Source organism: Manis pentadactyla, chromosome 7 (genome assembly GCF_030020395.1).
Source record: "Manis pentadactyla isolate mManPen7 chromosome 7, mManPen7.hap1, whole genome shotgun sequence".
NCBI lineage: Eukaryota > Metazoa > Chordata > Mammalia > Pholidota > Manidae > Manis > Manis pentadactyla.
In genome coordinates this window covers 128,749,793-128,775,285 of record NC_080025.1, presented here as the reverse complement: position 1 = coordinate 128,775,285, position 25,493 = coordinate 128,749,793, and the positions used below count along the sequence as shown (strand labels likewise).

The 25,493-nt window shown below is 35.6% G+C and overlaps 1 protein-coding gene across 4 annotated transcripts in view; it reads right to left on the bottom strand.

The window, feature by feature from the left end:
- The window catches only part of MKLN1 (muskelin 1), a 390,326-nt gene that overhangs the window by 141,907 nt on the left and 222,926 nt on the right, over nt 1–25,493 (bottom strand). For 3 of the 4 annotated variants that reach the window (XM_057504770.1, XM_036909011.2, XM_036909012.2), the window contains one exon: nt 22,148–22,217. In XM_057504770.1, the coding sequence (XP_057360753.1) occupies nt 22,148–22,217 (70 nt within the window). Of the gene's footprint in view, nt 1–21,916; nt 21,938–22,147; nt 22,218–25,493 lie in introns of those variants that run through there. The other variant, XM_057504772.1, reaches the window with a different exon arrangement.

Sequence of the window (25,493 nt, the reverse complement as noted above, 5' to 3'; positions counted from 1 at the left end):
CAAAATAGAAAAACCCCAAGCCAAATTTATCAAGAAAAAAAGAGAATGTACAGACATAAACAGAATCAGAAATGAAGAAGGACTAATCATAATGGATACCACAGAATTACAAAAATGTATTAGAGAACACTACGAAAAATTATATACCAATATAATTTTTGGACAACCTAGAGGAAATACACAAATTCCTAGAAAAATACAGCCTTCCAAGACTGACTCAGAAAGAACCAGAAAATCTTAACAGACCAACTTCCAGCAATGAAATTGAATTGGTAATAAAAAACTCCCCAAAACAAAAGGCCAGGTCCAGATTATTTCACAGCTGAATTCTATCAAATACTTAAAGAACAGCTAAGGCCCGGCCCTTTTAAACTATTCAAAAAAGTAGAAGAGGAGTGAATACTTCCAAACTCATTCTGTGAAGCCAAAAGTACTCTAATACCAAACTCAGGCAAAAAAAACTACCAAAAAAGAAAATTATAGACCAATATCCCTTATAAATATACATACAAAAATCTTCAACAGAATATTAGTAAACACAATCCAAAAATACATCAAAAAGATCATCTATCATGACCAAGTGGGATTTATGCCAGAGATACAAAGGATGGTACAATATTTGTAAATCAATCAATATCATACACCACAGTAACAAAAAGAAGGATAAAAACCACATAATCATCTCAATAGAGGCTGAAAAGGCATTTGACAAAATTCAGCATCCATTCATGATAAAAAACTATCAACAAAATGGGTATAGAGGGTATGTATGTCAACATAGTAAAGGCCACAGAAGGCAAACTCATAGCCAATTATCGTACTTAGTAGCAAAAAGCTGAAGCTTTTCCTCTAAGATCAGGAATAAGACAAGGATGCCCACTCTCACCACTTCTATTCAACATAATACTGGAGGTCCCAACCACAGCAGTCAAACAACACAAAGAGATAAAAGGCATCTAAATTGGTAAGGAAGAAGTTAAACTGTCACTATTTGCAGATGACATGATATTATACATAGAAAACCCTAAAGAATCCACCAAGAAGCTATTAGTACTATTAACTGAATTCAGCAAAATGGCACGATACAAAATTTATACACAGAAATCTGTTGCATTCCTATATACTAACAACAAACTTGCAGAAGGAGGAATCAGGAAAACTCCATTTACTGTTACAACAACAACAAAAAAAAATCCTAGGAATAAACCTAATGAAGGAGGTGAAAGACCTTTACTCTGAAAACTACAAGAAACTCATGAGAAAAATTAAAGACACCAGTAAATGGAAATCTATCTCATGCCCATGGATAGGAAAAATTAATATACTTAAAATGGCCATCCTGCCCAAAGCAATGTACAGATTCAATGCAGTAAGTATCAACATACCAACAGCATTCTTCAACAAACTAGAACAAATAGTTCTGAAATTCATATGGAACCACAAAAGACCCCGAATAGCCAAAGCAATCCTGAGAAAGAATAACAAAGCTGGGGGGGATTACATTCCCCGACTTCAAGTTCTACTACAAAGCCACAGTAAGCAAAGCGATTTGTTACTGGCACAAGAACACACCCATAGATCAATGGAACAGAATAGACAGCCCAGATATAAACCCATGTATATATGGTCAGTTAATATGCAATAGAGGAGCCATGAATATACAATAGGGAGAAGACAGCCTCTTCAACAATTGGTGTTGGGAAAACTGGACGGCTACATCCAAGAGAATGAAACTCGATTACTGTCTAACTCCATATACAATAGTAAATTCAAACTGGATCAAAGACCTGAATGTAAGAAATGAAACCATAAAATTCTTAGAGAGAAAACACAGGCAAAAATCTCTTGAATATAAGCATGAGCAGTTTTTTCCTGGACATATCTCCTTGGGCAAGGGAAACAAAATAAAAATGAACAAGTGGGACTACATCAAACTAAAAGGCTTCTGTACAGCAAAGGACACCATCAGCCTAACAAAAAGGCACCCCACAGTATGGGAGAATACATTGATAAATTACTCATCTGATAAGGGGTTAACATCCAAAATATATAAAGAACTCATATGCCTCAACACCCAAAAAACAAATAGCCTGATTAAAAACTGAGCAGAGGACCTGAACAGACACTTCTCCAAAGAATAAATGCAAGCAGCCAACAGGCATATGAAAAGATGCTTCACATCACTCATCGTCAAGAAAATGCAAATTAAAACCAGAATGAAATATCACCTCACACCAGTTAGAATGGCTACCACCCAAAAAACAATAAACAACAAATGCTGGCAGACAGAAACGTTCTTAAACTGTTGGTGGGAATGCAAATTGGTGCAACCGCTGTGGAAAGCAGTATGGAGGTTCCTCAAAAAACTAAAAATAGAAATACCATTTGACCCAGTAATTTCCACTTCTAGGAATTTACCCAAAGAAAACAAAATCCCTGATTCAAAAAGATATATGCAGCCTTAAGTGTATTGCTGCACTATTTGCAAATAGCCAAGATATGGAAGCAACTAAGTGTCCATCCATAGATGAATGGATGAAGAAGATGTGGTACATATACACAATGGCATATCATTCATCCATAAAAAGAAAAGAAATCCTGCCATTTTCAACAACATGGATGGATCTACAGGGTATTATGCTCAGTGAAATAAGCCAGGTGGAAAGGCAAATACCATACGATTTCACTTATTTGTAGAATATAAAAACAAAGGAAAACTGAAGGAACAAAACAGCATTAGACTCATAAGACACTGAGAAGTGAGTAGTGGTTACAAAGGGGGAGGGGTGGGGATAGGTGTGGAGGAAGGGGAGGGAATAAAAGGGCACAATGATTCTCAGTCACAATATAAGTTGACCACAGGGACTGCTGAGCCACTGTGATATACATTTGAAACCAACTTAAGAGTGTATATTAATGATGCTTATTAGGAAGGAAGTGATGGAGGGAGGGAGGAAGAAGGGGCAAGGGGGAGGAGAGGAGAGGAGCGGAGAGGAGAGGAGGGGAGGGAGCGGAGGGGAGGGGAGGGGAGAGGAGGGGAGGGGAGAGGAGAGGAGAGGAGAGGAGAGGAGAGGAGAGGAGAGGAGAGGAGAGGGGAGGGGAGGGGAAGGGAAGGGAAGGGACGGGAAGGGAAGGAGAGAAAGAGAGAAGGAGAAAGAGAAAGAGAAAGAGAAAGAGAAAGGAAGGGGAAGGGGAAGGGAAAGGGGAAGGGGAGGGGAGGAAAGGGAAGCAAAGAGAGAAAAGAAAGATAAAGGGAGAGAGGGAGGGAGGAAAGGAAAGTTAAAAGGAAAGTTGGAAAGTAAAGTAAAGTAAGAACAGCACTGCTGGCAGCTGGTAATAAGCAAGGTGGAGAATGGTATGTGTTGAGACTGAAGAGGCAGGCAGTCACCAGATCAAGCAGGGCGTTCTATGCCATTATGTGGAGTTTGAATTATAAATGCAATGGGATCTATTAAGCACAATGGAAAGTCAAGATCTGATTAACATTACACACACACAATCTGCTTTGTGGTAAATGGATCAGAGGAACTGGCAGACCAGTTAGGATGTTGTTATAGTAACTTAGGCAAGAGATGAAATGAAGGAAACTTGACTAGGATGGTGCGGAGATGGGGAAGACTAGATAGTTCTGACATGTATTTTGGAGAAAGAAAGATGGGATTTAGTCATAGATGGACATAGGAGAGAGAAGAGGGAGATATCAAGGATGATGATTTGGTTTCTGACTTAAATAGCATGGTAATTGGGAATATCAATGACTCTAATGGGAAGGAGTGGAAAAGAGACAGGACGGAAATGAGACCACAAAAGTGCAGATTAAATATCTATTTATGTCTCAGGCTGTGTAATAAATCACCCCAGTGTCTAAAAACAATAGTGATTTATGACTTCTCACAACTCTGTGAGTTCACTGGACAATTCTTCCAGTGGTACCTCCAGGACTCATTCACTTAGCTGTATCAGTTGGTGCGTTGGCTGGGGGACTGGACTTAGTATGGGTGCAGAAGCTGGATTTAGCTAGGATGACTGGGCCTCTCCATGTAGGATTTTAACCTTAAGGAGGCTATTCTTCAGAGCATCATGGTTTCAAAGTTCTAACAAAGCAAAAGCTAAAAGGCCTCTTCAGACCTTGCTTAGAAGTTGCAATAACAATTCCATAAAATTTTCTTTTGGTCAAAGCAAGTCACAAGGCCAGCGAGATTCAGAGGGTAGGGGAACAGACTGTACCTCTTGCTGGTAGGAGCTGTAATTGTGACCATATTAAGAAATTTGGACTCTATTCTAGGAGAAATAGAGAAACATAAGAGTTTTAAGGTATAAAGCAACAACAGTAAAATTCAATACCCATTTGATTAGATATTCTCAATTCTAACTACACAAAGAAGGAAACTTTCTCCAGTTGGTAAAGGATATCTATAAAATATCCATAGCCAACAACATACTTCATGGAGATTCCCTCTAACACTAGGACAGAAGGAAAGCTGGGACCAGAGGGAGACACACAAAAGGGCTAAAAAATATTTGCAAATCATATACCTGATAAAGGACTTATATAAAACATAAAAGAACCCTAAAAACTCAGTTTAAGAAAACCAAATTTTAAAATGGACAAACTTTTTGAATAGACACTTCACCAAAGAATATTTAGGGAGTAAACCAAGCATATGAAAAGATGGTCAATATCACTAATCATTTTTCAAATGCAAATTAAAGCCACAGACCTGTACATTAATTTTCAATGCATCTTTATTTGTAATGGCCTAAAGACTGGAAAACAATCCAATGTTCATCAACATGTAAGCAGATGAACAAACTGTGATATGTACATACAAGAGAACTCAGCTAGGCAACAAAATGAATGAATTACTGATGAAACTACAATATTGATGAATCTCAAAACAATAATTTTTAGTAAAATAAGTGAGACCAAAAAAAAAAAAAACAACTACTGTTTTCTCCATTTACATAAAATCCTAGAAAATACAAATGTACCAGTAGTGAAAGAACACAGATCAGTGTTTGCCCAGAGATTGGGGATGGAAGTGGATCAGAGGGGTTAAAAGGGGACATGGGAAACTTTTGGGGTAACAGATATGTTTAATATTTTAAGTGTGGTGATATTTTCATGGATATACACATATGTTAAAATGTATCAAATTTAATATTTAAAAAATCATAAAAGTTGCTATTAAGAATATGAAAAAGCAAGCCCAGATTGAGAGAACACATTTGCAATGCATAACTAAGAACTTAAATCCAGAATACAGGAACAATTCTTCCAATTCAGTAGTAAAAAAAGCAAACAACGTCATTTTTTAAATAAGTAAAAGAATTCACAAAAAGATATATTAACATCCAATAAACAAATGGGAAAATGTGCTTAATATCATAAGTCATCATAGAATCATAAATTAAAACCACTTCACAATTAATTTAATCATAAATTAAAACAATAATCACTAAAACTTAATGTGTGTCAATACCAAATTTTGGTAATGCTGTGGAATAACTAGCAGTCTGATAATTTCACATAAAGTAATGTATCCCTATCTTATGATGTAGCAATCCTACCTCTAGATAGTTACAAAAAAATAAATATGTATTAATTTTTAAATCTTTGAACAATTTTATATAAGCTTTATTCATAATCACCAAAAACCAATCAGATAAAATACCATTTTTAAAAATTCATAAATTTACTGGTATCCTAGTTTCCCAATAGAAAACTACACTAAAATGCATATCTTTTCTCAAATCTCCATCCTCATTTTGCAAGTAACTTATTCCTATAATACTTTTGTTATAGTCATCAAACAAAGAATAACCTGAAAGTATCACAAAAGCTAACACACACACACACACACACACACACACACACACACACACACACACACACACACACACACACACACACACCAACTATATTACATAATCACTAATCCCCTGCCTTAGCCTATGCAAAAAGTAGAATGCTTGTTAAACAACTTTAACTGTACTCTCTGGCACCAGAAAGCAGACTATCACCTAATATCATACTTTTATTTAACCTGCCTGTAAGGAACTTAAAATTGTAGACAAGTTAAGGTCTAATCTTTCTTAATGCAACTACAAAAATATCTGTAACTGCCTGTACCTTTCAACCAACCCTAGGGATTCACCAGTCACCTTTAAAGATATATTTTCCATGGCAGAATCAGTAACTCCAAAGACATATCTGATGAGGGAGAAGGGTGAAATTACTGTTTTAAAGTATTTATGCGGCTACATTTACTCCCTATCAGCACAGATGATTCAGAATTAAAAGCAGTGTTTTCTCATTAGGTCTTAAAATATTTGCTCCCTATCACAATGAAAGTGGCCTTAATTTTCATCATTTACGTAAATTAGAAATACTAATTAAAAATAAGAATCAAAATAAAATTTTAAAAAGTATAAGAATTAAATGTCAAAGAAATTAAAAATCACCTGAATTCCATCATCCTGATAAAACCACCACCACCATTTTGATGATAATTCAATTTAACTCTCTATGCAAACACAGAGATACATACTTTACCTAAGTGGAATATCATATGTGTTGTTTTTTAATTGGAGTATCTTTTTAAAATAATTGTTTACTTTCTTTTTTCCTCCCTCGTTTCTTAACCAATTCTAACAACCAGATGTGTGTCCTTTAATATCTTTATTGGGCTCATTGCAACAAATAAAAATATACATACATACATAGTGTTGAGGGAGAATCATTACTCAGTCAACAACAGTCAAATCTTAACTGTAGATGCTTCTCTTGCTTTACTCATTTTACAGTAGAAATTCCTCCAAGTTAACCGGTATAAAAAAGCCAGTTCATTTTATTTAAATGGTTGGCAACATTCCATGAAAAATGTGTTCTAGCTCTCCCCTGTAGATGGGTATTCTTTTTAATTGCTGTGTTAAATATTTGTGTGTATCTAACATTTTTACATAGTTATGCTTTTCTTTCTAAGATGCAGTCCTGGGAAGAACCACTAAGACAAATGTACTCTCCATATCAACAGCCTTTGCCAGATAATATTTCAAAAAGACAGTAGCAACTGAGATTTTCAAATTCAGATTCCTGAATGTATAGTACCCTTCTCCCCAAATCCCTGCAGTTATGGGTGTTACCATTCTTTTAAATGTCTCTATAGGCTAGACATTTAAAACAATCTATAGGCTAAAAAAGAAAACTATAAAACATTGGCATGATATGAGGAAGAAATATCTGAAGGTACAGAACAACCTGAGTGAACAGAAGCAAATTCTGGTGGGAAGTATATGCTCACTTGAAGAGGAGCCAGGAAGCTATTCTAGTGCCAAAGCTTTTAATACAGGGCTAAATGCACTCCTACAGCACACAGAGTAGCAGCAGAGCAGTCATGGGAAACCCCACCACGTTTCTGGCCTAGGAACCAGAAAAGTGGAGCTGTGAAACCATGAAAGTTGGACAGAGTAGCTGTATTACTCAAGGTTTTCCACAGAAACAGAATAGGATATAGAGAGATATAAGATGAGATTTATTATGGAAATTGGCTCACACAATTATGTACGCTGAGAAGTGCCAAGATATGCCATCTCCAGCTGGAGAACAAGGAAAGTGAATGTTCCAACCACAGGTAAGTCTTCAGATAACTGAGTCCTGGCTGATACTTTAATTACAACCTCAGGAAGACCAGGGGCCAGAACCACCCAGATAAGCCCCCCTCAGATTCCTGACACTCGGTAACAGTGTGAAATAATAAATGCTTGTAGTTTTTAGCTGCTAAGTTTTAAGGAAGTTTGTTACACAGCAACAGATAACCAATACAGCAGCCAGGGCCAAAATAAACATTAACAGTTCCATTTTAATTAAGTATTTATATTGTGACAATTTGCAGCTTTTTGAAAAAACAATAAACATAAATTAAAAGAAAATTATTTGTATTTCATCCTTAAATATACTTACTAATATGATTTATGTGTCCGTTGGACACTGCAATTCCTCAAACATTTCTATTAGAATGAAATCTACCACTTACATTTACATTTCCTGAAACACATTTATTTTCTATGTGATACTTGCTTTTAATCACAGCAAACATAAAAATCCCAGGTTTGCAAAGACATGACACCTTCAAAAGGGAAATACAGAAATTAATATGAAAGAATGCCAGTAAGTGCTTCTGCTATCAAAAAGAAAAAGTTGATGTTACCTAGTAATAGAGTAATACTTCCATTATCTACCATCTTCAGAAAATGACTTTTCCAGATAATACAAAACACAAAATTTAGAAATCTAGAAATAAAATACTTAAGAATACATTATAGCCCTAAAATAATATTTTTATGGATGAAGAAACACAATCCTAGAGACGTCTCTGTCTAACCCTAAATCACAAAAAGTCAATGGCAGATTCTTTACAACAATATGTAAAAGAGACATAGTCATATAAAGCATTAAGAGAGACTATAAAAGCAAGAATTTCTCCTACATCTTCTTATCAGAAATAATACCCAAAGAGTCACATGAGAAAATCAAGGTAATATTCATTTTCTGAATTTGGTTACTTTTTAGCAAAAGGCTTAAAAATTTATATGATCTTACACTTTTCAAAGTGCTTTCAGAGTTAATTTTCACCACCTTGACAACTAACACAGAGTCAAAAGCTACCGAAATCTCTTGCCGGGATTACTGAAATAGCACTTCTCAGCTCTTAATATTTTACATTACTTATTTTGTGTATTTTTTCCCTTTTCTCTGGAAATGAGCTCCATGAGGGAAGAAATTTTAGTCCTCTCTTCTGATTAAACCTTTCTAGTTTTCTTCAGTGTATTCCAAACATCTACAACAGAAGCTAACATACAGTAGCCACTAAGTATGTATATACTCAATTGAAAGAATGAAAACTACAAGACAAAAGGTGAGAAGGTATGGTAGGCGTAGTAATTCTAAGATGGCCACCAAAATTCCAAGCCCCTGGTGTACAGAGTCTTCTAGATATTCCAACACTGATCTAGGTGTTGCTGTGAAGGGATTAGACAGTTGCAACTAAGGTTCCAAACCGGTTCACTTTATTTAAAATAGATTATCTGGGTGGGCCTGACCTAATCATATGAGTCTTTTAAATCTGAGTCTAGAGGTTGGGAACGAGTCAGAAATTCAAAGCACAAGAAAAACTCAATGCCCCATTACAGGCTTGAAAATGAAGGGGACCAAGTGGCAAGAAATGTGGGCAGCCTCTAGGAGCTAAGGGTAGCTATTAGCTGACAGCCAGTAAGAAAACAAGGACCTCAGTCCTATAACCACAAGAAACTCAATTCTGACAACAAAAATAAGCTTTTAAGCTCATTTTTCTCCAGTCACCAGATGAGAATTAAGCAAATACCTGGATTTTAGCCTTGTGATACCCTGAGTAAAGAACACCATCAAGGCATGTGTGGGGAAAATGGAATTTTCTGACCAGGATTCCCACCTGGCCTTAACAGTACCCGCTGTGTACATCAAGAACGTGTTTGCACATTTATGGGATGTTTACCAGTGACAGAGCTTCTGATCAGTTAGTTATGCAAGGACTGGCCCAGGGAGGAGTAGACAGGAAACACCTATTCTCTTCTCTGCCTGTGTTCCTGGTATGTAATTGGTCAGGTGCTCACCAGTCACCAGGGACCTGTCCACAGAGTTTCTCCCAATGTGAAAAGGGGGTCAGGAGAGTGGCTGGAGGGAGAGAGCTTGGGCAAGAGAGGTTCTGACCAGTGTGAGTGAGGAGAGACTGAGTCAAGAGAATAAATCCATTAATTCATAACTTCTTGCCGTTGCCTTAATTTGGTCTCATCAATTTCACAGAAAACTTGCCCCAGGCAGGGAACCCCTTCTCCAGAAGCTACACCATGCTAGTCTTATGACCTGCAGAGCTGTGAGCTCTATAAGCTAATACATGTGTAATTTGTTATGCATCAGTAAAAAAATAATATAGAGGGAACCTCCGCAATGTAGACAATGTTAAAATTACATCACATAAGGCTTTAAGATCAAACTCATTAAAATGAGAATAAAAGTTTCAATCAGAATCAGTATTCAATGAAACTGCATAATGATTAGCCTAGTGGCTGAATTTTAAAACATTAAGAATAAAAATTTCACTTGGGGCTCTTTTTGGCAAAACTTCAATAGATAGGGAAATATGGACAAGAATCAAAACCCACTGTTACTTTATTTATTCTAGAAAATACTCAAGGGAAATTGAGCAAGATATGCAATACAATATAAGCTCTGTTAGTGAAAAGCAGAAGTAAAAGTTAATTCTCAGGTTTACTCTGTACCTTATGGTAGAAAGGCTTTTTCTAGAGAAAATGAGTTCTATGCACCCCACACACACCACAACATGAGCTACAGAGAGAAGTGTTTAGGGAACACTCACTCTGGGATGCCATCATAAAACAGACCATATATCCTAGCACCCAGGCACACATATATAGTATTTCCTCATACTGGGAAATGAAAGGAGTGGCTGAGAGGCTTTGAGTTTGATTTCTACCTTTCTCTAGATCACCTGTACCATTAATTTCTTTACCTGCTTAAACTGTATATACTAAACATAATTAAAATTTCTTTAAAAAAAAGTATTTGTGAACATTAAATAGTACATCCTAATAACAGTGATACATCAGATCTGTACTGTCTAATACATAGCCACTATCCACGTGGGGCTATTTAAATTAATTAAAACTATATCAAATTAAAATTTGCATTCCTCCATTGCACTAATTTCATTACGAATGCTCAATAGCCACCTGTGGCTAGCAGCTAGCATATTATACAGGGCAGATTAGAATACTTTCATTACTGCAGAAAGTTTTTTTTTTAATATAAAATTCTATATCGGTTTCAAGCATACAACACAGCGGTTCAACAGTTACCCATATTATTAAATACTCACCCCCACTAGTAGAGCTAGTGTACGTCAACACAGGAAGATGTTAAAGGATCACTAACTATATTCTCCATGCTGTACTATTATCCCCATGACAAACATACATAATGACTGAGGATTTTTGTGCCCTTTTATCTCCCTCACACTCTACACCCACTCCTCCCAACCCCTCCCCCATGGTAACACCCACTCCTTTCTCAGTGTCTATGGTCTATGCTGTTCCGTTCATTCTGTTTCACTTTGTATTTATATTCCACAAAAAAATGAAATCATACGGTATTTGCTTTTTTCCACCTGGCTTATTTCACTGAACATAGTACCCTCTAGCTATATCCATGTTGCTGCAAAAGAAGGAATTTCTTTTCTTCTTACAGCTCAATAATATTCTACTATGTATATGAACCACATTTTCTTTATCCATTCATCTCTTGAAGGATACTTTGATTGCTTCCATATCTTGGCTATTGTAAAATATCACAGTGATAAACCTAAGGGTGTATTATCTTTTTACACTGGGGACTTTGTTTTCTTCAGGCCAATTCCTAGAAGTGGAATTATTGGGTCAAATGGTATTTCTATATTTCATTTTTTGAGGAACCTCCATTCTGCTTTTCACAGTGGTTGCACCAACTGACATTCCCACCAACAGTGTAGGAGGGTTCCTACTTACCACATCCTCACCAACACTTGTTATTTCTCGTGTTTTGGATAGTGGCCATCCTGACTGGTGTGAAGGAGTATCTCATTGTGGTTTTAATCTGCATTTCCTTGATTATTAGTGATGTGGAGCATCTTTTCATGTGCCTGTTGGGCATCTGTATTTCTTCATTGGAAAAGTATCTGTTCAGGTCCTCCGCCCATTTTTTAATCAGGTTATTTGATTTTGGGGTGTTGAGGTGTACGAGTACTTTATATATTTTGGATGTTCACCCCTTACCAGATAAATTGTTTATGAATATATTCTCCCATACTTTAGGGTGCTTTTTTGATCTATTGATGGTGTTCTTTGGTGTGCACAAGGTTTTTAGTTTGATGTAGTCCCACTTGTTCATTTTTTATTTTGCTTCCCTTGCCAAGGAGTATGTCCAGGAAAAAATTGCTCATGTTTATTACAATGTTGTACCTAATTCCTTTCATGTTCCCAAACACGATTATAATGCATGTGGTGGTGGGGGGGTGTGAATGGGGGACGGTCTTCCCACATACAAAACACCAAGAAATTTTTTAACACCAGCACAGTGTCCTAGAACTCAACTCAATTCTGACTCTATCCCAAGGTTAAGGGCTGCATTCTATATGACTGTCCTCTACCCTGCACTCCCGATGCCAGTTGCAAGCCCAAGTCTGTTACCTGTGCTTCTGACCTACAGGCTATAGATTGTAAAGGTTCTAATGACCTCCTTTTTAGGTTCGACTAATTTACAAGAGTGGCTCAAAGAACTCAGTAGAACACATTTATCAGTTTAATATAGTATACAATAGCCAGATAAACAGATACATAGGACAAGGTCCCCCAAAATGGAGGTTTGATCCTTGTGAAGCTGGAGATCTGGCTTTGTGGCACATGGAGGCATTCTGGTTTCCTAAGCGCAGAAGTTGTCTCCGACTGAGAAGCAGTATCCCAGAGAGCAGAGTGCAATAAGCTCTTCTTTTTGTGAGGGCTACATTTCATAGTCATGATTGACTAAATTATTGGACACTGGCTGATTCAACCTCTAGCCCCTGCCCTTGTGTGAGTGTCCTAAAGTCTCTCATTAACATGACAAGACACCCATTTCACCTTTAAGATTCTGCAGTGTTTTCAGGAACTGTGGATAAAGACCAAATATATACCTGGGAAATATATACTTGGTCGTATGAATGAACAAATATGCATTTCTTGTAACTCACTATATCACACTTATGTTCAAGAGATTTTTGCCTGTTTTCCCTCTAAGAGTTTTATGGTTTCATTTCTTACATTCAGGTCTTTGATCCAGTTTGAGTTTACTTTTGTGTATGGAGTTAGACAATAACCCAGTTTCATTCTCTTGCATGTAGCCATCCAGTTTTCCCAACACTAGTTCTTGAAGAGGCTGTCATCTCCCCATTGTATATTCATGGCTCCTTTACTGCATATTAACTGACCATATATGCATGGGTTTATATCTGGGCTCTCTATTCTGTTCCATTGATCTATGGGTGTGTTCTTGTGCCAGTAACAAATCGCTTTGCTTACTGTGGCTTTGTAGTAGAGCTTGAAGTAGGGGAATGTAATCCCCCCAGCTTTGTTATTCTTTCTCAGGATTGCTTTGGTTCTTCAGGAGTCTTTTGTGGTTCCATATGAATTTCAGAACTATTTGTTCTAGTTTGTTGAAGAATGCTGTTAGTATTTTGATACTTACTGCATTGAATCTGTACATTGCTTTGGGCAGGATGGCCATTTTAAGTATATTAATTTTTCCTATCTATGGGCATGGGATAGATTTCCATTTACTGATGTCTTCTTTAATTTTTCTCATGAGTTTCTTGTAGTTTTCAGAGTAAAGGTCTTTCACCTCCTTCATTAGGTTTATTCCTAGGATTTTTTGTTGTTGTTGTTGTAACAGTAAATGGAGTTTTCCTGATTCCTCCTTCTGCAAGTTTGTTGTTAGTATATCGGAATGCAACAGATTTCTGTGTATTAATTTTGTATTGTGCAACTTTGCTGAATTCAGTTAATAGTACTAGTAGTTTCTTGGTGGATTCTTTAGGGTTTTCTATGTATAATATCATGTCATCTGCAAACAGTGACAGTTTAACTTCTTCCTTACCAATTTAGATGCCTTTTATCTCTTTGTGTTGTTTGACTGCTGTGGTTGGGACCTCCAGTATTATGTTGAATAGAAGTGGTGAGAGTGGGCATCCTTGTCTTATTCCTGATCTTAGAGGAAAAGCTTCAGCTTTTTGCTACTAAGTACGATAATTGGCTATGAGTTTGCCTTCTGTGGCCTTTACTATGTTGACATACATACCCTCTATACCCATTTTGTTGATAGTTTTTTATCATGAATGGATGCTGAATTTTGTCAAATGCCTTTTCAGCCTCTATTGAGATGACTATGTGGTTTTAATCCTTCTTTTTGTTACTGTGGTGTATATACCTTCCTTACATCCCTGGAATATACCCCGCTTGGTTGTGATGATCTTTTTGATGTATTTTTGAATTCAGTTTGCTAGAATTTTGTTGAGAATTTTTGCATCTATAGGAATATTGGTCTATAATTTTCTTTTCTGGTAGTTTCTTTGCCTGGGATTGGTTATTAGAGTAATTTTGGCCTCACAGAATGAATTTAGAAGTATTTCCCCCTCTTCTACCTTTTGGAATACTTTAATAAGGATGGGTCTTAGCTCTTCTTTAAATGTTTGGTAGAATTCAGCTGTGAACCCATCTGGTACTGGTTTTTGTTGATTGATAAGATTTTTATTGCCAATTTGATTTCATTGCTGGTAATTGGTCTATTTAGATTTCTGTTTCTTCTCAGGTCATTACTGGGCACCTGAATTTTTCTAGGGAGTTTTCTATTTCTTCTAGGTTGTCCAGTTTATTGGCATATAATTTTTCATAGTATTCTCTAGAATTTGTTGTATTTCTGTCGTATCCATTATGATTATCCCTTCTTCATTTCTGATTTTATTTGCACACACTCTTTACCTTGATAATCTGGCCAGGGATTTATCTATTTTGTTTATTTTCTCAAAGAATCAGCTCTTAGTTTCATTAATTTTTTCTATTATTTTATTCTTCTCTATATTACTTACTTCTACTCTGTTATTTATCATGTCCCTCCTTCTACTAACTTTGGGTTTCATTTTTTCTTCTTTTTGTAGTTTCCTTTACTTTGAATTTAGACTTTATTTGGAATTGCTCTTGGTTCTTGAGGTAGGCCTGTATTGCTGTGAACTTCCCTCTCAGAAAGGCCTTGCAGTGTCCCACAAATACTGGACCATTTTATTTTTGTTTTCTCTTTTAATTTCATTGATCCATTGATTATTTAGAAGCATGATACTTAGTCTCCATCTGTTTGTAGGTCTTAATGTTTTCTTTGTGTAATTTATTTCTAGTTTCATACCCTTGTGGTCTGAGAAGTTGCTTGATAGAATTTCAGTCTTTTTTAATTTACTAAGGCTCTTTTTGTAGCCTGGTATGTGATCTGTTCTGGAGAACATTCCATATATACTTGAGAAAAATGTGTATCCTGCTGCTTTTGGGTGACATGTTCTGTAGGTATGTGTTAAAGCCATCTGGTCTAATGTATTGTTCATTGTCTCTGTTTTCTTATTTATTTTCTGTCTGGTTGATCTGTCTATTGATGTGAGTGGTTTGTTAAAGTCTCCTAAAATGAATGTGTTGCAGTCTGTTTCCCCCTTTAATTCTTTTAGCATTGGTTTTACATATTTAGGTGCTCCTTTGTTGGGTGCATAGATATTTATAATGGTTATATCCTCTTGTTGAACTGACCCCTTTATCATTATGTAATGTCCTTCTTTGTCTCATTACTCTCTTTTTTTGGTATCTATTTTGTCCGATACAAATACTGCTACTAAACCTGGACAGCTACATGTAAGACAATGAAACTGGATTACAGTCTAACTCCATACACAAAAATAGACTCGAAACGGATCAAAGACCTGAATGTAAGTCATGAAACCATTAAACTCTTAGAAGAAAACATAGGCAATACTTTCTTGAATATAAACATGAGTAAGTTTTTCATGAGCATATATTCTGGGGCAAGGGAAACAAAAGCAAAAATGAACAAGTGGGACTATATTAAACTAAAAAGCTTCTGAACAGCAAAGGGCACCATCAGTAGAACAAAAAGGCATCCTACAGTATGGGAGAATATATTCATAAATGACATATCTGATAAGGGGTTTACATCCAAAATATATAAAGAGCTCACGTGCCTCAAAAATCAATTAAGCAAATACTCCGATTAAAAAATGGGAGAACGATCTGAACAAACACTTCCCCAAAGAAATTTAGATGGCCAACAGGCACATGAAAAGATGCTCCACATTGCTAATTATCAGGGAAATGCAAATTAAAACCACAATGAGATATCACCTCATAACAGTTAGGATGGCCAACATCCAAAAGACAAACAACAAATGCTGGTGAGGATGCAGAGAAAGGGGAGCCCTCCTACACTGCTGGTGGGAATGTAAGCTAGTTCAACCATTGTGGAAAGCAATATGGAGGTTCCTCAAAAAACTAAAAATAGAAATACCATCTGACCCAGGAATTCCACTCCTAGGAATTTACCCTAAGAATACAGCAGCCCAGTTTGAAAAAGACAGATGCACCCCTATGTTTATCACAGCACTTTTTACAATAGCCAAGAAGTGGAAGCAACCTAAGTGTCCATCAGTAGAGGAATGAATAAAGAAGAGGTGGTACATATACACAATGGAATATTATTCAGCCATAAGAAGAAAACAAATCCTACAATTTGCAACAACATGGATGGAGCTAGAGGGTATTATGCTCAGTGAAATAAGCCAGGTGGAGAAAGACAAGTACCAAATGATTCCACTCATCTGTGGAGTATAACAACAAAACAAACAGCAGCAGACTCACAGAACCCAAGAATGGACTAACAGTTACCAAAGGGAAAGGGACTGGGGACGATGGATGGGAAGGGAGGAATAAGAGGATTAAGGGGCATTATGATTAGCACACATAATGTATGGGGGGGCACGGGGAAGGCAATATAGGACAGAGAAGACAAGTAGTGACTCTATAGCATCTTACTATGCTGAAGGACAGTGACTGTAATGGGGTATGTGGTGGGGACTTGATAATGGGGTGAATCTAATAACCACAATATTGCTCAGGTGATTGTATATTAATGATACCACAATCAATCAATCAATCAATCAATACTGCTCTTCCTGCTTTGTTTCCCTATTGTTTGCATGAAATATCTTGTTTCATCCCTTCATTTTTAATCTGTATGTCTTTAGGTCTCAAAAGAGTTTCCTGTAGGCAGCATATAGATGGGTCTTGTTTCTTTATCCATCTGCCACTCTGTCTTTTGGTTGGTGCATTCAGTCCATTTACACTTATGGCAATTCTCAAAGGTATGTATTTACTACCATTTTATTATTTTCTGTTTGTTCTTATAGCTCCTTTCTATTCCTCTCTTCCTTCTCTTGTTATTTGATGGTTTTCTTTATTGTTGTGGTTGGATTTCTCTATTTTAATTTTTTGTGTATCTGTTACAGGCTTTAAGTTTGTGATTACCAAAGGTTGAAGGATAGCTTCCTAACTACTTAACAGTCTTTATATTAAGTTGTTGATTGCTCTATTTCAAACACAATCTAAAAGTATTTTTTTCTTCTTCCTTCTCCTCCACATGTATTAGATGTCATAATCTACACAAAGACTTTTTTGTGTATCTCTTGATTGATTTTGTGTACAGTTAGTTTTGCTACTTTTGTTTTAATTTTGTATTTGGTGGTAATTATTTGGTCTACTACTTTTACTGTGAGTTTAATTTCACTGGTGAAAACTATTTACCCTTAGGAACATTTCCACCTACAGCAGTTCCTTTAACATATCCTCTAATGCTGGTTTTGTTATAAATTCTTTGAGCCTTTGTTTATCTGGAAATTATTTAATCCCTGCTTCAAATTTAAATGATAAACTTGCTGGCTAGAGGATTCCTGGTTGAAGTTCCTTCTGTTTCAGTACATTAAATATTTCATTTCACTCCTTTCTGGTCTGTAAAGTTCCTTCTGCGAAGTCTACTACAGAAAGTTTACTAGACAACTCTACCTTAAAAACTACTAAAATATAGAGTATTATCTATCTTTAAAATAAAGATACTAAATGCTACACTTTTGTTTTTCTATTCATTATATAGATTATTGTCTTCTCCCATCAGTTGATAGCTTGCTGTTAATGTGCCTATCTTTTACAGCTATGCCCCCCCATGCACTAAGTTACTTCCAGCTGCTGAGACCTGAGGAAACAGCTAACCTAAAATAGTAACATTATAAAGAAAGTATATTTGAGGAAAGGCCGTCAGCACCTAAAATTTCACTACAATGATTTTGAGTTTTCAGAGGTCCTCTTTTCCTCTCTTTCTGATTCTCAAACGTGTTCAAGAGATGGTGAATGATTGTTAGCTACCATACAGTGTCTCCTCATTGTTTGTGGATTCTACATTTGTGAATTTACCTACCAAAATTTATTTGCAACAAAACCAATACTTTGCATATATTTTCCAATAGTACAAAATACCATATGGTTACAGGAAGAACCCAGAATTATTAACAACAACAAATATGGAGGGATACAGACAATTCCCATACTAATTACATGGTAATATTCCATGAAATAAAGTTTCTCCTTATCCAAATTTACAATAATAGAATTAATTTATATATGCCGAGTAACCTCTTAAGTGATTTGAAATAAGGTCAGGTAGTAGTTTATTATCAGAATTAAAAAAGTTAATTTTTTATATGTTATTTTAATATTATTGGCAATAATTATTTTCTCAGAAATTTATTCCAATAATATTGCCAGTTTACATAAAGCATAGTACATTTTAAGGAGTGTTTTTGCATACTTCCTTTTAATCCTCATAATTACAATTTGGAATTTTGGTCATTGTAGTTTTTACTTGTATTTTGGCTCTTTTTTTTTTTACAGTTTCTTTTCTTACCAAAATTTTCAATATTGATTTTCATCCTTTTTTTAACACAGTAAGGGTATTATTTTAAAACCTATTACCTACAATTTCATTTTCTGTAAGCCCTGTGGTTTTATGGGGTGTTTTTGGTAGATATCAAATATGGAAAACTAAAAATGACTATATGCCTAGGATATTAGCTTCCTCCAGAAGAGGTGTATCTGCTACACATATCTGCTACACATTCAGCTTCTCAATATCTTAGCCATTTCTTTAGAAATAAACATGTTTGTGGAAAAGTGTTTTCCCTCTCTGAGTTCCTATATGCTCCTGAATCTTGGCCCCATCACTCTTCTCCATCTTATCAATATACTACACCTTCAAAAACTTTAATTTCATCCTCCTAGGTAGGAGGGTTGGTCAAATTAATTTTCATTAAAGAAATTTTACCTGATTCTTCTTGAAATGTATAAGGTTTAAGTTTCCTATTCCCTATATATACCTTTTATTTCTTTAAAAGTGGTATGAAATTATTTTAATTCCAGTATCTTTTTATATTTCTAATTTTTGAATCTAAAGTTTTCTGCAGGTTTCTGTGATCTACTGTTTCACCTAATTCTTACTTAAGGCAACTTATCTCCTTGTATATTTGGTTATCTTTGAGTATGTACTTCTCTTGAATAATGATTTATGGAGACTACCTGAGGCCTAGGGAGAAGGTAGCTATCTCCAGAGAGGATCTGCAATTTGCTTCTCCTAAGAACATTAAGAATACTATACATCCAAAATCACTTTAAACTATAATCATACCGTGAGGTTTCCTGAAGAACCAAGTATTGAGAATATGAGTGCCAAATATGAATCTTTAGAGATCAATACATGGCTAAAACCTCTCAGGGATGGTTTTTCTTCTTCATTTTCCTCTCCTCTACTGAGCAACACAAGTCTCCTCATAGTTCCCCCAGAAGTGGGGATTGGTTTATTCTATACTTATCCTGAGAATGAATCAATTTAGGGTCCCAACTTTTTGTAAACTTTATGTATGCATATTTTTAAAATTCAGCCTTTTTAGGAATTTTCAGAACAAGGGTTGGAAATAAATATTACAGATGTAGCTTGCAACCACTAGAAATGCAAGACTACTTGCTACATATCTATACATTAAAATTATATTCATTCCATCCCATATGACAATTTCTTACAAAACTAAGTAAAAACTGAAATTATTTTCAATTATATTTTTTCTGCTAAGACTGCTGTTCTTTGAAATTAGCCACATGGAATCCCAGTTACATTTGGGTTGTAATCACAATGATGAAAAACATATATGTTATTTATTTCCATAATAAATTAATCTTTTCCAATCACAAAAACTTTGGGCAACCTACTCTAGGACTTAACACACTGAATATTAATTGATTCAGGGTATTTCTTGACTCAGCAAGAGGAAAGACAATAGTTTATTCACCACTATGTTCCCAGTACCTACACTGGCACATCGTGGGTACTTACTAAATTTTTGAAAGAATGAATACGCAAACAAATAAGTAAAAAAGACATTAAATTCTACTGCCTTCAAAATAGTTCCCAATAACAAATAAAGAGGTTATCAGTTTCAGTTTAACAGAAAAAAATATATATATATAAATATATATATATATATATATATATATAAAATTTACTAGTAAGAAAAATTTTAATTGAATAATAAAATAACACAAACACACCAAATTTGAGGGCTCAAATTAAGTAAAATGAAAAAGTGAATAATAAAAACATGATAAAGAACATAATATATTCAATTTCAATGTGCACTTAGGGAATGGGGGCCCCCAAGAATACACACACAATGTAAACCTATCAACATATGCAAAGAAACTTGAATGTATACAAGAAAAAGTAAATTAAAATTATGGTGAGTTACAATGAAAGACTCACCTGAAACAAATCAGGCTACAGAAGTGACAGGGAGAATGCAACACACAGCAGCTTTCATACACTGCCAGTGAGAGTACAAATAACACAGCCACTTTGTAAAACAAGTTTTACATTACTTGATAAAAGTTGATCATGCACATACCCTATGACCTAACAATTCTACTCTAAGTTATAACCTGAAGAAACTCTTGTACAGTTATCAAGAGAAGGTGTACTAACATGGTCATAGCAGCCTATTAATAATAGCAAAATGCTATAAAAAACCCAAAGACCATCAACTGCAATATAAATACATCTTGATGGCCCATACACTGTAATACTATACAGTAGTGAAAATCAGCAAACTACTTATACTCAGCACTATTAATAAACATCATGTTAAGCAAAGTAAAGTGAGTCAAGATTTATAATGAGTGATTAAATTTCTATTATATTTATATAAAGTCAAAGTCAGATAAAACTTAAGTCATAGGATATTTATAAACACATACACATAAAAAACCATGAGAAAATGCTTAACAGAACATGATATAATAGTAGAGTAGAGTTAGAAGACATACACAAAATGGGGCTCATAGGAGGCTTCAAAAGGTTGTGGTCATTTTCCATCTCTAAAGATGGTTGAAGAGTATATAGGTATTTGTTTTATTTTTCTTTATGCTACATATGTGTGTATATATATATATATATATATATATATATATATATATATACACACACACACACATATATAGACACACACAAACACACACACATAAAGAATATATATATTATGAATATATATAAAATGAATATGTATACATATTATGAATGTATATATATATATTTGGGCATATATTTTACAATGACATTTAAACAGTAGGTGATCCAAAAAAGTGTTGATAGTAAGAAAACCAGTTGAAAGGAAAAATAAGTACAGAGACTAAGTTTCCAAGAATTACTGTAAGTTTCATTTACCCATCTGTTTTACCCATCAGCATTAATTTCCTCAATGATATGATATACTAAGGTTAATGCTGAAAGTGTATAACTGAAAGAATGATTATTTTAAAATTCAAATGACCTCAGACACCACCTGTCAAGGGAAGAATTTAACTTGTCCTCCTAATATCATCTACATATACTACTTTAGCAAAATAATACATATTAAGTTAATTTTCCCTAAAAGGGAAATAGAGTCACTGACTATAAGTTCAATTTACTAACATTTCCTTAAACATTTACATCATGGCTTCAGTTTAAGGACATAGTCACAATCTCTGCTCAGATCAGTTACTTCTCAGAACAGTAACAGCAACTTAACCAGTTCTTTTCATTAGCATTTTCTTCAAAAAGTATCAAGAAACTTAGTTTCGCAACATTAGTATTTTGGAAAAAAATACTTACTAGATTTTAAAGGTTCCAGTAGATAGAAATTAAAAGTCTATGGTTCATCAAATCCCATACTGTGTATGCCTATAAAAAAAAATTCTTCCAAAATTTAAGCAAAAAAAGAGGAACTAAAAATTTACCTCACAATTTCAAAGACTGAATAAACTATTAATGAATTCCAGATAACTGATGTCAATTAAATGCCTATTTAAATTTTAACTGAATGGTAGCTACACATAATCTTACCTGGGGAGGATAGTTGCTCTCTGAAGACCACCTTGACGATTGGTCATTTGGTTTATCCACTAAAATGTTCCTGAAATAAAGAAAAGGAAATTACACCAATTAATTAAAACAGTAAGTAAACATGAATAGGCAAAAAGGAATAATCTACCAAATACTGAAATTATCATAGTTATATAATGTTTGGAACTTCAATGAGAAGGCAGTATGAAACAAAATAAGAAACAGAAAAACTCTATGTATGATTTTAAAAATTTGATAAAGGTAGTATTTTAAGCAATGGAAAAAAGCAAGAAAAAATAGTGTTTTACTTCACACCAAGTAACAAAGTGAACTGTATATATATTTAGGAACTTAAGGTAAAACAAAGCAATAAAATAATAAAATACTGTATATATAATGTATTATATACAATACATGTATCTAGTGTATGTATATAATCAATCTTTGGATCAAGAAGTCTTTTAAGCACAGTGTCAAAAGCAGAACTGTGGGTGAAAAAGGAAACTGATATAAGTAACTTTGGAAGATGGTGCTTTCATTGGAAACTATAAGGCTAAAGATTAATGGAACCATACCTAAAAACTGTACTTTGTTTGGCAAACTTGTTTTTCACAGGGATATGGGTTATTTCTCAAAACTACTATGTGTATACTGGGGTTGAACAAATAAGTAAGTGAATGTTAGATAGTGGGAATTAAGTTAGATGGTGTATCTCATTTTGGAGTGGGAAGAAGCAAAGAGAAAGAGGTTAGAATCAACCTTGTGGTACTGCATTAGAGTCACAGACATCAGTGTGAACTCATGTTTAGCCTAATACTGATATGGATACACAGATACAAGAGAAATTATAGATATGCATTGTGTGTATAATACACACACACACACACACAAATAGTATTTCCTAGCTCTATTCACTAAGAGGGACTAGAAGGAGGACACCCCAGCAGCAGTGAGCACACCCAGCACCCAGATCTTGGTTTCTAAAAGCCAATTCTAGGGGAAATGGCCAGTTCTAGGGCTAGAAAAGGGAATTCAGAATATATGCGAGGGCATCTTGTAGCACGCAAAAAGAAAGGGGGCATGTCAAAGGAACACAGAGGAGTCAACATGCAAAAATCAAAGAATAAATGGCCAAAGTTGAAATAATTTAAACAAAATAAATAATGTAGTATTTGTTTGTAACCCAAACAATAAAATAAATATCCATGAATCCGCACTGATATAAATAACCTCCGTTTAACCATCTGAAAAGATCAGACTCAAATTGAGGAACATTCAACAAAACACTAGTAGTACTCCTCAAAACTCTCAATATAACGAAAAACAAGGTAAGACTGAAAAACTATCACAGACTAGAGGGAAGTAAGGAGACATGACAATTACAAGTAAGGATATCTTGGGTGAGATCCAAGATCATAAAGAGGACATTGGAGGGAAAACTAGTGAAACAGAACAAAACATGGAGCAGGTGATAGAAATGTATCAGTGCTGGTACTCAGATGTGACAAATGCACCATAGTGATACAAGATGTTAGCAATAGGAGAAAGTAGGTAAGAGGTATATGGGAACACTACTATCTTTGCAATTTTTCTATAAGTCTAAAATCCATCTAAAATAAAAGGCCTATTTTTTACATGTTAGATCTATATCTGGCACATCTTTACTTAATAAATATCAAAAGATAAGTGAATGAATCTTTCTAAAAGGCAGAGCTGTAAGGAAAAGAATTGCCTTTACACACGTATCTCACAAAGGTTTAGCATTAATACATAAAATGACACCAAACAAAATTAAAAGGCAAATAGCTCACTAAAATATAGGGAAGATAAAACATAAAAGGTTTACTAAAATATTTTAAAAGCACTTAAAACATAAATACCCCATATGAAAATGAGCAAAATCCAAATATTCAAAATCAATTAATAACCAACAATTGGAGATTAAAACAAAGATAAATGTATATATATTATCCCTATAAAATTGGACCCACACAAATAGGGACTGTGTGGCATCTTCCTACACTGATGGACAGTGGCTGCACTGGGGTATGGTGGGCGGGGGGGACTCGGTGGGGGTGAGTGTGGTGGTCGCATTGTTTTTCTTGTGAAGCCTTCTTAAGAGTGTACATCAATGATACCTATAGCCTCAAAAAGGCACATTTTAATTATAAGCTCATTTGTTTGCCAAAGCTGGTAAAATGGCACTCTCATATTCTGCTGGTAGGAATGCAAAATGACACAACTTTTCAGAAGACAATTTTAATGTAATACAATATCAACAGCATTTCAAATGTGCCTCTCTGAGGTAGAGGTAACTTTACCCAAAGAATACACAATACAAAAAAATTTGAGTAGAAAAGTAAGTATATAAAAAGAGCTAAAAAATTTTATTAAAAAAGATTAGTGAGAGGATATTATTTTATCAGCTTTTAAAACACTTCAAATGGGCAGAGCCAAGACGGCGGCGTGAGTAGAGCAGCAGAAATCTCCTCCCAAAACCATATATATTTTTGAAAATACAACAAATACAACTATTCCTAAAAGAGAGACCAGAAGACACAGAACAACAGCCAGACTACATCTACACCTGCGAGAGAACCCAGCACCTCGCAAATGGGGTAAGAAATAAGCTGCGGCCCAGCGGGACCCGAGTGCCCCTCACCCCAGCTCATGGCGGGAGGAAAGGAGTCAGAGTGGGGAGGGAGAGGAAGCCCAGGACTGCTAAATATCCAGCCCTAGCCATCCGCACCAGAGTGCAGACACATAGTGCATACACTAGCTGGATACTGGGGAAACAGGACAGTAAGACCTGTGAGCGGGTCCCCACTGCCAGCGCCCCTGGGACAAAAGAAAAGCGAGTGCCCTTTGAAAATCTTAAAGGGGCAGGGGCCTCACAGCTGGACGGAAGCGCCACAGCACAATCAGCTCAGTAACTGGGAATCCCAGAAAATCCCGGGCGCCCTAACCCCTTGAGTGGCAGCACAACTCGGAGCCCCTTCACAGTGATAAACAGCCTTCTGCCCATTTTCCCTCATGAACGACTCCGCCATGGCGCCAGTGGCCACGCCAACAGCAACCGGGCAGAGCTTCTTCCACAGCGGCCAGGCAAGAATCAGACACCCCGTCTGTGCGCAGCTGCACAGAACAAGCCGCTAGGGGTCACTGTTCTCCCAGGAGAGGAAGGCCACAGACCAGGAAGTAGGAACGTTCTCCCAGCCAACACACACGCCAGCTCACCACAACTACCTCTACTGCCATGAAAAGGGAGAATTTGATCCAGACAAAAATCACAGACTCAACCCCTGAGAAGGAGATAGACCTAATCAATCTTCCTGAAAAAGAATTC